At 37.6% G+C, this 16442-nt stretch overlaps 1 protein-coding gene across 1 annotated transcript in view; it reads left to right on the top strand.

Annotated features, from left to right (window-relative positions):
- The window catches only part of MPHOSPH8 (M-phase phosphoprotein 8), a 45498-nt gene extending 29297 nt beyond the window's left edge, over positions 1–16201 (top strand). Inside the window, exons 5-14 of the mRNA XM_038384504.2 lie at positions 4650–4904; positions 6450–6575; positions 6658–6746; positions 7676–7816; positions 8519–8605; positions 10164–10318; positions 12063–12217; positions 12920–13047; positions 13754–13837; positions 14932–16201. Coding sequence (XP_038240432.1) covers positions 4650–4904; positions 6450–6575; positions 6658–6746; positions 7676–7816; positions 8519–8605; positions 10164–10318; positions 12063–12217; positions 12920–13047; positions 13754–13837; positions 14932–14973 — 1262 coding nt within the window. The 3' untranslated portion in view covers positions 14974–16201. The remainder of the gene's footprint in view (positions 1–4649; positions 4905–6449; positions 6576–6657; positions 6747–7675; positions 7817–8518; positions 8606–10163; positions 10319–12062; positions 12218–12919; positions 13048–13753; positions 13838–14931) is intronic.
- The last annotated feature ends 241 nt before the right edge of the window (positions 16202–16442 follow it).

Consider the following 16442-nt stretch of genomic DNA (forward strand, 5'->3'; position numbering starts at 1 on the left):
GCAATTAGATGTCAGACAATGCATGGTTGCTAGACTTCAGTTTCCTTACTGACATAACGTCCAAATGGAACGAGCTGAACTGCAGGGAAAGGACAGACTTATCACATATGATCAGTGCGGTGAATGCATACAAATTGAAACTGGGTCTGTGATCCTCCCAGTTAAAGGATAAAATGCTGCAACACTTCCCGAGTCTGGAGAAAATACTAGAAAAAATTGAAGACAAAGGACAATGGTTCCACCCAGAAATGTTCTGTGCACAGCTGACCAAATTAGCAGAGGAATTCAACAGGCGATTTCAAGAATTACACATGATGATTGACTCCATCATGTCTATCTCAAATCCATTCCTTCCAGCAGACATTGGTGGGTTGGCTGCAACATTCAATCAGATGTTTGATTTACAAAGTAGTGGAATTGATATGGAGATAATTACCATGCAAAGTGACATTGAGCTGAAAGCCAGATCCAGGGACAGCGATTTTTGGGGACTCATAAACCAAGACAAGTATCCCCTTCTATTGTCCTGTGCTTTAAAAGTGAAAGCTTGCTTTGGTTCCACCTATCTGTGTGAGATGGCGTTCTCACAAATGAAGATTATCAAGTCCAAGTATTGCACCCGCCTCACATATGCACATCTGCAGGACTGCATCTGACTAGCTATTTCAAATTACAACTCGAATTTCAAGACACTGGTAGATAATGTGCAGTTACAGATGTCACACTGAGACTCAGTAAGCAGGGAAAATATATAATTATGTATATTAAGCAATTGATCTCCACTTCATATAACATCATAAAATGTTATTTCTACATTTTCTTTGAGGTAAATCCTGGGTTGTTCTTAAATTCAAAAGGTGATCTTCGGTTTAAAAATTTGGAGATCTCTGTTTTACATCAATAAAGCCTATCCAGTGCTACAGAGTAGAATATAGTTCCACTATAGAATGCACATGAGAATTTACACTTATGCTATACTTAATGTTAGCTTCATTGCACCTTTTAGTACTTTGGTTCTGGTGGCTTTTCAAGAAGTAAAAGCAACTCCATGACTTAACATTTGGTGGCTTTGTAATTTCTTTATTTCACTTTCTAGATTTATTTTTTACATCCTATACTCTAAATCTTAGAACACAGCTGAATATTAAAATCCAGTGCATCTTCTCCACCTTGAATTGCAGATTCTTCTTCTTTCCCTCTAGGAGTGATATTTGCATATCATACTCTTAGTAATAAACTATGTGTGCTTATGTCATGTTTTAAGACTGGATATTCCAGGAGTTGTTCTACCCTGTAGATGCACCTGTTGAATGTTAGGGGAGTGTTGCTGAGCTTTCTCTGACTGTTTTCTTGATGGCTGTTACTGCAGTTTAGAGTATGAGTAAGTTCATGGCTCATGTGCTGTAGCTCACAAAGATAAGTTGGTGGCTCTCAAACCTCAGAAGATTCTCGCTCAGCCTGGTGACAGATTTTCATTTAAAACAGAATAATAGACTGGTGATGTTCTGAGGCTTACTTCACTTAGTAAAACTATATAAAAATGTGTTCTGAAATTATGGGTAATATTTTGGAACCACTGACCCTGGCAGTGGCTGCCTGCCATAACTCTTAGTACCAGCTAGGTTGAGAGAAACACCATTGGTCCTTTTCTTTAAAAAGATTAAGGTTCATGTCTTGAATTTAGGCTTATTCTTTTTTACCCTACATAGAATCATAAAGTGTAGAATTGCAAGGGACCTTGAGAGGTCTTCTGGTCCAGTCCCCTGAAACAAGGCAGGACTAAGTATTATCTAGACCGGGGTAGGCAACCTATGGCATGTGTGCCAAAGGTGGCACGCGAGCTGATTTTCAGTGGCACTCACACTGCCTGGGTCCTGGCCACCGGTCTGGGGGGCTCTGCATTTTAATTTAATTTTAAATGAAGCTTCTTAAACATTTTTAAAACTTTATTTACTTTACATACAACAATAGTTTAGTTATATATTATAGACTTATAGAAAGATCTTCTAAAAATGTTAAAATGTATTACTGGCACGCAAAACCTTAAATTAGAGTGAATAAATGAAGACTCAGCACGCCACTTCTGAAAGGTTGCCGACCCGTGATCTAGACCATCCCTGGCAGTATTTGTCTAACCTGCTCCTAAAAACCTCAAGTGAAGGAGATTTCACAACTTTTCCCAGCAGTTTATTTCCGTGCTTATCTACCCTGACAGGAAGTTTTTCCTAATGTCCAGCTTAAAGTCCCTTGCTGCAATTTAAGAACATAAAACCAGCCACGCTGGGTCAGACCAAATGTCCATCTAGCCCAGTATTCTGGCTTCTGACAGTGTTCAATGCCAAGTGCTTCAGAGGGAATGAACAGAACAGGTAATCAAGTGATGTATCCCCTGTTGCCAATTCCCAGCTTCTGGCAAACAGAGGCTAGGGACAACATCCCTGCCCATCCTGGCTAATAGCTGTTGATGGACCTATCTTCCATGAATTTATCTAGTTCTTTTTGAACCTTATTATAGTCTTGGCCTTCACAACATCCTTTGATAAAGAGTTCCACAGTCTGACTGTGTGAAGAAATACTTCCTTTCGTTTAATACCTGCTGCTTATTAATTTCATTTGGTGAACCCCCAGTTCTTGTGTTATGAGAGAGTAAATAACGCTTCCTTATTTACTTTTTCCACACCAGTCAGGATATTATAGACCTCTTATCATATCCCCCCTTAGTTATCTCTTTTCCAAGATGAAAAATCCCAGTCATTTTAATCTCTCCTCATATGGCAGCTTTTCCATATCCCTAATAATTTTTGTTGCCCTTTTCTGTATGTATTCCTATTCCAATATATCTTTTTTGAGATGGGTAACCAGATTTGAACGCAGTATTGAAGATGTGGGCATGCCATGGATTATATAGATACACTATGATATTTTCTGTCTCATTATCTGTCCCTTTCCTAATGATTCTCCCAACGTTCTGTTTGCTTTTTTGACGGCTGAGCGGATTGAGCGGGAACATGGAGTGGATGTTTTCAGAGAACTATCCACAATGACTCCAAGATCTTTTTCTTGAGTGGTAACAGCTAATTTAGACCCCATCATTTTATATGTATAATTGGGATTATGTTTTCCGATGTGCATTACTTTGCATTTATCAACATTGAATTTCATCTGAAGTTTTACATTGTTTTGTTTTTGAGTGCAGTTATGTAACCAAAAAAACCTACATTTGCAAGTTACGCTTTCACAATAAAGAGATAGCACTACAGTACTTGTATGAGGTGAATTGAAAGCAAATACTAACCAGCAGCTACTTATCACAACACAGAAATACTAACCCAGGAACCAATCCCTGTAACAAACCCTGTTGCCTACTCTGTCCCCATATCTACTCTAGTGACACCATTGGAGGACCTAACCATATCAGCCACACCATCAGTGGCTCGTTCACCTGCACATCTACTAATGTGATATGTGCCAGCAATGCCCCTCTGCTATGTACATTGGCCAAACCGGACAGTTTGTATGTAAAAGAATAAATGGACACAAATCGGATGTCATGAATGGTAACACACAAAAGCCAGTGGGAGAACACTTCAATCTCCCTGGACATTCGATAACAGATTTAAGAGTAGCCACCCTTCAACAAAAAAAAAAAAAAATTCAAAAACAGACTTCAAAGAGAAACTGCAGAGCGACAATTCATTTGCAAATTTAAAACCATTAATTTGGGCTTGAATAGGGACTGGGAGTGGCTGGCTCACTACAAAACAGATTTATTTGGGCATAAGTTTTCGTAGGTAAAAAACCCCACTTCAGATGCATGGAGTGAAAATTACAGATGCAGGCATAAATTATTACTGACACATGAAGCAAAGGGAGTTACCTACAAGTGGAGAACCAGTGTTAAGAAGGCCAATTCAGTCAGGGTGGATGTGGTCCACTCCCAATAATTGATGAGAAGGTGTCAATACCAAGAGAGGGGAAATTGCGTCTTTAAGGTGCCACCGGACTCCTCGTTGTTTTTGTGGATACAGACTAACATGGCCAACCCTCTGATACTTGAAAAATACTATTTTTTGTTTATCATTTTTACAGGGCAAATATTTGTAATAAAATAATATAAAGTGAGCACTGTACACTTTGTATTCAGTGTTGTAATAGAAATCAATATATTTGAAAATGTAGAAAGACATCCAAAAATAAAAATAAATTTCAATTGGTATTCTATTGTTTAACAATGCGATTAATTGCGATTAATTTTGTTAATCAGGGTTAATTTTTGAGTTAATTGCGTGAATGCACTGCAATTAATCAACAGTCTTACAAAGAAGCAATATACTTTCATATTATAATTCTAGTTAAATTAACATTCTAAAGGGGGATGAAATTAGGTTTTGAATCTAGTCAGGATTCAGACTTGCGTAGGGTAATCACAGGTAAATAATCTTCACTGAATTTGGCTTTTGCACATGCTTGAGTGATCAAATTTGTTAACCTGGCTCCAGGCCTTGGTATTGATAACCTCTAAAAGGTAAATTTAAAAACTTAAAATCTGACTGTTTCAGCCAACCACCAACCAGGACTACTTATCTAATAAACTTCTGTGGCTTGTATATGTAGTCAGTCCCATTAAATATCTCTCAATTATATTCTAGGTTTGAAGGAGAACAAAAGTGCTTTTGATTTGTTTAATATATCTTCAGAAGAAAAAAATGAATACTCTGAGAATAATCGAAAAAGAGAGGACTCTTCAGTGGACTATAAATTCATAGAAGAATTCAAATCAAAAGAAAATAAACAATTATACAAGGAAAGGAGGAGCATAAGAGATGAGACAGATACCTGGACGTACATTGCTGCAGAAGGTGATCGGGAAGTGGACAATGTATGTCAAATGGAGGAGAATTCTGGTAAGTAATAAAAACAAGTCCACTGAGACTTGCTGTGCAAAAATTGAGTTATACTGAGTTCTACAAAGTTGTATGACTGTAACTGTTCACTCACATTGCTCCCATCTGAGGAATCTGTTTTTCTCAACTGACACCCAGTATTGGAGTCTTGGCAAAGGATCTAAATTTTTAGGGTTCTGCACTAGTCTTTACAGGGAGTATAGCATTGTCTAGACCAGTGTTTCTCAAATGCGGACCCCTACGGCCACCAGGGCTTTTTTCTTGTGGTCACAGCCTACTGGGCTGTGATTGGGGCAGGGGGCGTGCAAAGCAGTAGCCCCTCTCTCAGGGCTGCCAGCAGTGGTTGGGCCCTGCCCCACTCCAGAGACAGAAATGCTGGAGGTGCAGGCAGCTGATGAATTCTCCACTTCCCCTAGGATAGGGGAGGCAGGCTTTGGCCATGGGGCTTCGGAGTCCATACATGCAGTGGCAGGTTCTGGTTCAGGCTTTGGCCTCAGGCTCCCCCCCCCCCTCACTCCACCCCACCGTCCCTGGGCCCCGCTGCTTCCATGCCCACCTTCCCATCCAGGGTTTAATTTGTCCCAGAGTTTGCCGGAGCTGAGTAAGTCTACTGTGAAAAGTGATATTAACAAACATACTAATATCACTTTTCACAGCAGAAGACTTACCAGCTAGCAAGTCTTGGGGGGTAGGAAGAAGGGCAACCAAAAATGCAACCAAAAAAAACCCCAAAAAGACAAGAACATGCAAAACACTTTGTGTTTCTATTCTGTTAATGTCCAGTAAAGAATTGAGACAACTGTAAATTATTTTTATTACTGAGTCTGAAAAAACCCTACATAAATAAATTACGATTTGGACATGTATATGTGCATATATTTGTTTTTCCTAAAGTTAATTGTTTTAGGAAAAATTGTCAGCATGGCCACCAGCCAGCGTTGGTGGCCACACTCTGAGGCCACCAAAAAATTTGTTGTGAGAACCCCTGGCCTAGACTACAGAGTTCATGATCTGTTTACTTTGAGCCCTAAGAAATTTGAAGCACAGGGTTAATGAACAACTTCGGAGCAAATTAGCTTGGTTATTACACAAAAGGTATTAACACCTGCTGAAATGGATTGTTCTTATTAATGGTGTTTAAATGTCGGGACTAAACAAGCATTAACTTCTTTGACACCATCTCCTAAAACCATCATAATTTTTTTTTTTCTTTAAGTGAGAAGAAAGGTAACAAGAGGTGGTTTTTAGCCTGATTAAATTCTTGGGTCAAGCAAATAGTTCCTGCCAGTAAAATCATTGTGTATCTTTTAATTGGTTAGCTCTGCTTTTGTCCACTCAGGTTACTGAACACTTGTGCCAGTTTGTAATGTAACATACTGTTTGGTGTTTTACCCCACTATGGATCATTACCTCCAGTTTGGCTCTGGAAAAATAAATGTGCAGGATTCTGTGCACATTATACTGCCAGTTAGTACAGACAGCAGGCAGTGATTACATTTTGGTGGTTAGTCAAAACAAGTAACTCGTTTGGGGTTTGTATGATAGATGGCAGGCAGCAAGTCTTGAGTTTGGGCATGGACATGCAATTAGAATGGCTGACCCTGGAAGACTTTCAGAAGCATTTGGATGGAGAAGATGAGACTCATTCTTCAACAGAACTAATATCAAGTAGTAAGTAATTTTTGGGAAGAGGGAAAAATTTCTTATCTGATGTTCTAAAGCAAATATTCCAAATGAACGAATTTTCTTTCAGCTCTGCTGAGGGATGCTGTTAAAAATGGAGACTATGTTACAGTAAAGATGGCGCTTAATTCAAATGAAGAATATAATCTGGATCAAGAGGTAATATCTGTAAAGAGGAGGTACTGAAGGGAAATTTTGTACAAATCCAGTGTATGGAAGAGGAGACTTTACATAGAGCTCTTCAGGTTAAACTGTTCAGATTTGAAATTGGTAAGCAAATTATACTTAAATAGAATCCTAGGTTATAAATTGGCAGGTAAGCAGGAACTAACTTCAGATATTTAGTTTTTAAATCTGACTAGCTTATATTTAGCATACACATATAGTTGTGTTTTGGATATTTTAAATGGTTATTGATCTCTTCTCCATTTCCTTTAAGTAAAACAGTCAGTTAACTCTTTGGGGGTTCGTTTCTATTGCGAATGACTGTATGCTGTAAAACTTGACAAGTATTTCTAAAATGTATGTACTTCTAAAACAGAAATGGATGGACTTAAATCACTGATTTTCACCATGATTTAAATCAGCAAGCAGTAAACACTGATTAAATCGTGGTTTTTAATCTTGTTTTGCATCTGTACTTTTTAGTTATTTTCCTAAAGAAATGTTGATTCATTGGCTGGTATCCATTACAACTTGTTGATTTGCAACTAAATACAGCATTTACACTAAATTTGGTAAGTCTTGCTAACCAGGAGGATACATTATATCTGTACCAGAGCTAGTGGGAATGATTTGAATGTGGCCTGGTTATAGTGCACTTGTCCCCCCAAGCCCATTAACATATGTCTTGACTTTTTTTTTTTTTTTTTTTTTTTTTTTTTAAATGTGGATGATCCATGATGGTATCCCTGAACTGTGCTGAAGCACCGGGCTATCAAAGATTGTAGCACATTTCAGAGACATCATCATGATCCAACCTATACTTACATGGAACTGTGTTGTAACTGGGTGCCTTTACAGGTGTAGTTAGTGTAAACAGGCTCCCATTTGTAGATTTGTGACTGAAAAGTAAACAATTGTTGCAGGATTCAAGTGGAATGACACTAGTGATGCTTGCTGCTGCAGGAGGACATGATGACCTCCTTCGGCTCCTTATCAGAAAAGGAGCTAAAGTCAACTGTAGACAGAAAAATGGAACAACTGCATTGATACACGCAGCTGAAAAGGTTAGTTCCCTTCAACAGTATTCCTACATCTTGGCCTTTACTTTATGTTAAAACTCTCATTGCTCAGCTTTCTGCATCTAGTTAATTGAAGTATTTGTTCCAAATTTGCATCTGCGCCAGCTACTCAGATTGGTTAGTTGACTGCTGACCTTCAACTGATATTTCTGAATTTAGTTAATGAAGAAAATCTGTTGCAATATGAATGTTTGAAAATTGTAAATATCAAACTGCTGCTTGTGAAGACTTACTGACAAAGCAGGCAATATTGATCCTATAACAAAACTTCTGTTTTATTTAATCATTTTCTTACTGTGTTTTAAATAAATTAAATAAGACAGACAGTATCAGTTTATTTGAAACTTCAAAAAATAAAACACCTTACTGTAAAGTTTTATATGTAACAAAGTGTCAGCTATTTCATTTGGAAGCTTATCTGTTCATGAATTATCTTGTCTTCATTCAGAACGAAAATCCCCCTGTTCGTGACTTTTGGGGGTGGGGGGGAATGATTCGGGGGAGGAGGGGGGGCTGTTAACAGCTTGCAAGTGAACCTGACATCCAGGAGCAACGCAGTACACTTCGATGCCTTATTTTAGGGTCTTACGCTACTAAAATCTTAATCATTCTACATTATGTATTTAGCTTACTGTTTTGAAATATTTTTAAATTTTAAAGTTTAACTGTTCTGTTCTTTTCTTTAAGAACTTTCTAACTACAGTGGCCATTCTTTTGGAAGCTGGGGCTTATCTTAATGTCCAGCAGAGCAATGGTGAAACTGCTTTAATGAAGGTAAATGCAGTTTTGTCCTGACATTGTTTGATATTGTCTAATATTCAGCATTTTAGCAAGCATACTATAGGAGGACGACAGTGTGGTATGTACAGGTATGTCTGTGGCCAGGTCTGTTTCCATGGTCTTCTTTCTAAAACCACATTTTAGGCTTTAAATATAGGACAAAGATCTACTGTGTGTGTCAAAGCCCTCAGACTGCTGTCATTAGTGCAATAATCTTTCAATCAGTGTACTAATGCATCTCTTACTAGATGGAAAAGCTTATGATGATGCAACACTAAAGTTGCATGTTGCATGTAATCCCAAAATACATGTCATCTGCACACGGGTTTAACTGCAGGTTGGTTTTCCTGTTCGCTTCCTAGATCAAGAGAATGTGAGTTGAGGATTGCAGGCCAGTCTGGTTCCTCAGCAGGAGGGCAAAAACACCAAAAAGTGAGAGATGCCTCCACACCCAATTATTTTTGCCCCCAGGTGATAACCCAGAGTAGTGTTTTCCTGTACTTCTTTTCTAGCAAGAGAAGGTCGGTCAGTGTTGTAATGGGGAAATGCTGAGACCCTCAATGTCCCTGGGAAGAACAAGCTTGGTGAGGTAATGTCTTTTTTTGTGCCAACTTACGTTAGCAAGAGAGACTAGCTTTCAAGACACACAGAGCTCTTTTTCAGGGCTGAGAAAGATAGTTACTCCCAGATTCACAGCAAAATGCAAGGAGGAACAGATTGTTTTAGCATAAGTAGCAAGCACATATTGTAAGGGACCGTTCAAGGTAGAGTGGCCCATTAACACCTCTGTAGCCATAGGACAAAGAGTGTTGTAATAAGCCATACATTCAGTGTCTCTGTTCAGTTCATGATTTTTAGTGTCTAGCAGAATAATGAATTTAAGCTCCAAGACTCGTCTTTTGAAAGTGCTGTGCAGGTTTCCTTTGAGTAGGATATCGTTCTACTTTTCATTTTGCTGTGATGCTGGGAGTACCTTTCCCAGGCCTGAAGAAGAGCTCTGTGTGGTTTGGAAGCTTCTCTTGCTTACCAACAGACGTTGGTCCAACAAAAGATATTACTTCCCTCACCTTCTCTCGCCAATATCCTGGGAGTGACATTGCTACAACTATGCTGCATACAACCTGGGAAGAATGGTCAGACAGGTGGACTGTTTTTAATGTTCTATCCAGCGACCGATTATATCAGCTCTCGCAAGGAATGTTGAATTTCTCATACTAGGGTTAGATTGTCTGTGGTAAGTGAAATGCATAACTTTTGTGGACAGCATAATTTATTTAGAGGGAATCATCAAGAATATGGATGACACGTATGATAGGTTTATAAATAGGAGACTTGTAATTTAAAATATGAAATTAACATCCCAAAAGAATTAAAAGTACTGGCGTTTAACCTATAACTATTATGATTGAGTTCAATTTTATGAACTCCTCAATCCCCAATTAGTTTTTAAAATACTGATTCTGCTATAATTCAGTTCTCATTATGAAGTATTTTGCTACTTCACGTGTGTGTGTGTGTGTGTGTGTGGTTTTTTTTCCCCTTTCATATGTAGGCTTGTAAGAGAGGAAACTCTGACATTGTACGACTTATGATTGAAAGTGGAGCAGATTGTAACATTTTGTCAAAGCATCAGAACAGTGCACTTCATTTTGCTAAACAGTGTAATAATGTACTGGTGTATGATCTGCTCAAGAGTCACTTGGAAACGTAAGTAGTCTGCGTAGTTCTTTATTGTCTAAAACTTCAGATGTGGTTCATGTGCTTCATGATTTTGGCTTAAGTCACTGAGAAGAAAGTCAGAGAAATGCTAGGGAAAAATGCCAGTTTCCCCTAGGCAGAAAAAAATAAATTAAGCGGTCCCAAAATCACCCAGGGATAGGCAACCCAACCATTTTTGAAACATTGAATAAAAGTGCAGAATGAGGAGGCAACTGACAAGCAGCTTGGGCTAAAGTATTTCACTTTTTAAAAATGTGCCTGTGTAGTGCTCTGGGGGCATGTTATTCAGTAGCACCCACAGTGTGCTAGGTACTGGTCAAACACATGAACACAATCTGTGAGTCGAAGAGTTTTCAGTATAAAACCACCACCTTTATGAAGAGAGGGTAGGCGGTATAAAAATGTGTAGTTAAAATATATACATCTTTATGTAAGTGTCAGTTATTCCCACCTGCCCGTCTGTCTACTTATTATTAGTTGACTAAATCTTGTAGCACTGCTAGGTAGAGGGGAAGAAACAATTAAAACTAAACAATATCAAGCAAACTAGGCCCTTCCAAATCCTCAAAGTCCTTCAGATCCAGAACTCACTATTTTCCCTCTGGGTCTCTCATGAGAAAACCAGAGGTTTTAGTTTGAGTTCTGGAGATAGGCTCAACTACCACAGACAGGGAGAGGGTGATCACTGACTAGGAATAATTTAAAGCTTTAAATTGAAACCAGTGTCTGTAAAGTTGAGAACCAGGAACCTTGGAGTTTTAATTCAGCCCCTGACCTTGGTTAAGTCATTTAACCCCTGTCTGTTTCAAGATTCCGTTTCACATGGGTGTTTAGTAACTACTTGTAAAGGTCTAAAATGCTAAGTATTATTGACAGATGCTGTCTTTCCCTTTGAAAGTTCAGTTGTCTGCTGCTAGTAGAAAGGCTTTGTCTGACTCCCTCATCACAGCCACTGCACAAATCAGCTCTTCAGTGGGAGTCTTCTCTCTCTCAAATTGAATTTTTACTCAACATGAATTGGGAACTCTGTCTGTTCTCACATGCAGCATCATAAGTAAAACTACAAATCAGCCTGGCTGCAAGCAAAGTGCTAATCAGTACAGTAGAGATGCTGTCTCTGCCTGGCCATTGAGTTATTCAAAGGCCACTGAGTATTTCCTGTTGTTGGAATTTTGTTTCTGTATTGGAGAACTTTCCAGACCTGTCACCAATTTGAATTTTTTGAAGATTCTGCGGTGTACCTGTCTCAAGCTCATTGTGGTATTTAAAATCTACAGACCAGACATAAGCAAGCAAATCTCACAACCAATAATTCCTGATAAATTCCTGATAAAATTTGATAGCAGCTCCTCATTTCTAGGAATTGGGATATTCCTCCTTTTAAATGTAAAGCAGGATGTATTAGCTTTTGGTATTCAGAATCGTAAATCTTACTCTCTAGAATCCTTCTGTGCTTCAAGAAAAGGAGTACTTGTGGCACCTTAGAGACTAACAAATTTATTAGAGCATAAGCTTTAAAACTTTTTTCCACCAAATGCATCCGATGAAGTGAGCTGTAGCTCACGAAAGCTTATGCTCTAATAAATTTGTTAGTCTCTAAGGTGCCATCTGTGCTTCAGTAACTGGTACATCTATTAGTGATAGTAATCTTTGTACAGTGATATGATCCTTATCTAGAAGGGAATACAGTTGCTCTAAATCTATCGTAAGCATCATTTGTTTGTTTATTTAGGCTTTCAAGAGTAGCTGAAGATGCAATTAGGGATTACTTTGAAGCTCGTCTTGCCTTGTTGGAGCCTGTCTTTCCGATTGCATGTCACCGTCTCTGTGAAGGACCAGATTTTTCTATGGATTTCAACTATAAACCCCCACAGAATGTGCCAGAAGGTAAGATTAGAATCTGTTTCTAATCTGCAGCTAAAACAATGTATGGTATTACACAACGCTAATTTAACCATAAATTCCATCTTTTCAGAAACTTCCCCTTATTTCATTAGTTAGGATTTTTTTTTTTTTTTTTTTTTTTTTTTTTTTTTTTTTGAACCAAACATCCTCCCTACTTCATTCCTTTTGGCCTTATAATTCATTATTTTTCAAGGCCTTCCTTCTACTTGTTAGTCAGGTCCTTTCTTTACAACATGCATTTCCGTTGCCAAATTTAAGCTAACTCTAATTCTATAATTTCGTATTTATCCTACACCTTGCCCCAATGACAAAGGTAGTCATCCTGCAATGAGCCTGCTTTCCATTGGTTTGGGAGTCTAGAATCTTTGTGGTTCTGAACAGCAACACTATGGATTAGTTATGCATCACCAAAGCAGTAAAGTTTAGTATTTGCCAACATCAAAAACCAAAATGGCGATCTTATAATAATGTACAGTGTATTAGTATGAAGTTCTGTTTTGTTTAAAAACAAAAACCACAGTACCCTCAATCTAATTAAGGATTTAGTCAAGGTACAGTGGATCTAGTTTTAGGTCTCCTTTACCAGTTTGGGGATGGGGGTGTAACTTTTTAAAATCATAAACCTTCTAATTTCAGATTGATCAATTTCATAAAGAAAATGTGATCTAATTGTCCTCTCTTTAGGATCTGGAATTCTTCTGTTTGTTTTCCATTCAAACTTCTTTGGTAAAGAAGTCATTGCTCGGCTCTGTGGACCATGCAGTGTGCAAGCAGTGGTTTTAAATGATAAATTCCAGCTTCCTGTATTTTTGGTAAGTATTGTTCACTTAACTAGTTAATCTGCTTTTATAGCACCTCTACAAAAAACAAACTTGTAATCTGTGTAATTTCAAGGGATTTGAGGTATACTTCAGTCCCAGAATATTTCTCGTGACGGGCCTTTTAATATAGTAAATTGCAGAGGTTTCTTCATTTCAGAACAGATTTAAAAAAAAACTATAGAGAAACTACAGTAGAAATGGTTACTAAATATTCCCATTTTCCTGTCTTCAAGGCTAGTGAAGATCAGGGTATCAAGCACTGTCAGTAGGGAGTTGAGCAGGAAGTGGGCAAATTGTCAATCTTAGTGCCTTTTCTGGTCAGCTTCAATCAATGACATTGGAATTCTTGAGCTTTTGAAATTCTCGTTTCTTAACCATGAAAGAACTAAGTTTGAGTTAAACTGCTTTGTATTAAGTATACTATCCTGAAATTTGTAGTAATTAAACTAAGTTTACCTTTCATTAATGCTTCAATATAATCACATTCCCTAGTTCTGTTTCTTCACAGAGAATGATGCACGTACACCAAAGGGCTTAATTAATGTTGTCTCTGAACTATCTTTCCAAAAAATACACTTGTAGCTATGGATGAGATGTTCTTAACTCCAATCTCTGTGCTTCTCTGGGCACTTTGAGGTTAAATGCAGAAGTGTTTGCCACACACCAACACTAACTTATTGTAATTTTTTTCTTTTAGGATAGTCATTTTATTTATTCCTTCAGTCCTGTTACAGGCCTTAACAAGCTCTTTATACGGTTGACAGAAGCGCCCACTGCCAAGGTGAGACATGCTTACTGGTCCAAAATGTGTGTAATGAGGTGGTGGTAGAGCGATTTTTATTTTATCAGACGTTTCAATGACTTTCTCTTCCAGGAGTCTCAGTACTACAAATTATAGGTCTGGCCTATAAATGTAAAATTATTTAATGTGTTCCTCATTTCCTTCCCTTCAATTCAGTGGCCAACCCTTTTCAGCCCCATCCCATTCTATCTGTGATGTTGCCAAAAGTCACTTAGGGTCACCGCGATGAGATTCACTTAGAAGTTGGAAATATTTCCATCATGAATAAACAATAGCCAGAGTAATTCATACCCCAGACAAAGTGCTTAAATTGCAGTAGGACTAAATTATTGCAAATGGTGTTTACTAGGTCAGTAATAGGGAGCAAGTAAAGGTAGCAGCTACCAGATGTGCACTGAATGACATGGGCACAGACCAACTACCAGCCAACTTTTGTTAAACCTGTGTAACTGGTTTCAGTGCTATGGAAAGTTCAGAAGCAGTTACCCAAGAAGTGAGGGTGTGCAATTTTCTTTTTAGAAGTGTAGAAAGTCTGCTAGATCCTGCCACATAGTTCCTGCAGTGGTCACAATAGTCACCACAAAAGTAATGATAGGTTGATTCTGTCGTAATAACACTTCTGGGAGGAGGAGTTGTGGTTCTTATTCTCTGTAGCACTACAGAATAATGAGGTTTTCCTGTATTTAATTATGCTGCCTATCAAATACAGTAGCATTTCATCCAAAAAGCTTTTCTAATAACTTGATGGCTGGCTAACATGATGAAGGAAGGTAATTCTATTGAAGCTCCTGGACAAGGTTTGGAGTATGCTATTTTACAAATTTGTTTGTGGTATGAAGAGAGGATGCTTAAGGTACTTCAGAATATTAAGTACTTTCCTTTTAATTTTGATTTTCAAACTGTTCATTTTAGAATATGGGTCCAAAAAATTCTGATCCACCAAGTACAGATTATATAAACTCCATTTTCTTCAGTTACTAGCAAATTTCCTCCACCTCCCCTTTACTCGGTATTTTTACCGTTGTGCAAGATATATGGATGGTCATTTGAAGCATTTTTTTCCCTTCTTACAGGTAAAGTTGCTAATGGGGGCATACAGAGTGCAGCTGCAGTGACCTCCATGAAGTTGCAAGGATAATGATTTCACTGAACTCTTTGGACATACTTGTGGTTCCTCCTTCCATTTAAAGACTGATAAAGCGGCTTGGAACTTTTGGCACATCCACTATTCTCAGATCGTGTTCCCAAACACATTTAATCAGGCAATCTATATTTGAAAGTACCTGTTGGATAGCAGATCAATGTTCTACTCTAATTGGTGGGACAGGTGTCAATTTTATTTTGTACAGGTGTAGATGTAAGTATTTGTGCCAATACCTGTAATTCCATTTTTCTTTAATATGTAGAGTGAGCCCAGACTGCATATTTCAGCTTTTCCACAATGTGGAATGGTGCATATAAGAGCTAGTTAAGAAAATTAGAAGAAAGGTCTTTTTTTTTTTTAAGTAATTATGAAGATCTTCGCTTGTAAACAAAAATTTTCTACTTGTCCTAATTGTAATGTTTCTATGTAAAATGCAGAGCTGTCATATTCTTGGAGCAGTGGGCAGAATTAACTTCACAGTTGCCGCATTACAGACTTAAACTTGAGTTGCTAAGGGCTGCATTCTTAATGGTGGATAAAGGAGATCTGTCATCAGTGGGACTTCATGTCAAGAATAAGCTAGCAGTTACACTTAAATGATGGTTCCTTCAAGTAATGCCTACGTTTTGTTTTGAAAGTATAGTTTATATTGAAGTTTAAAATCTACTTTTATATTTGAGAAACAATTGATAGTTTTACAGATAATCTGAATCTTTCAGGTCTTCATGTGTAGACATGGAGGAAAATAAATACATACCTACCAATAAACTAGAAAACTTGTAATTACTTTCAGTAGCCAGATGATACTTTTGTAGACAAAAGGATGCTCGTCGGGTTCAGATCATCTAAAACATTTGAAGTGGGATTTCATATATTACCCTCTAATCCAGACATTAGTTCCTCAATGCAAAGAGCTGCTATCTTTTATTTAAATGACCTGTTTTATCAGATGACAGCATTTCTGGAATGGTTTTGTGCTGTTAAATACAAATGTAAAACTTCTGCATGAAGTATAGGACAATATTTTTGTTTGTAAATTAAACGTCACTTTGAAAGGTAAAAATCCAGATTGTGCCTTTGCTGTTCTGGTTGCTGTGTGTAATTTACATGCCGCTATGTGCCTATATTGTTATCAAAACTATTTGTGGAAGAAATGCTTATTGTATTAGTGTGCTCACCATTAAAATAGTGCAACTGTATTATGTATCCTTTTTAAGAACTATAATTTTATGTAACTTCAAACAGATTAACTTCTGGTTCTGAAAGAAAAGCTAAAAGGATTTAACTTTTTAAAAACATGAAACTTTTTAGATATCAAATTACAATAGTTTTAATTAAAGCACAATTTCAATCTTGTGGAATGTCACACTAAACTAAATAAAACTAGAACAATGACACATGCCCTTTGCAAATATACATTCTACTTTGTATCAAAATAGC

This window comes from Dermochelys coriacea, chromosome 1, assembly GCF_009764565.3.
Source record: "Dermochelys coriacea isolate rDerCor1 chromosome 1, rDerCor1.pri.v4, whole genome shotgun sequence".
Classification (NCBI taxonomy): Eukaryota; Metazoa; Chordata; order Testudines; family Dermochelyidae; genus Dermochelys; species Dermochelys coriacea.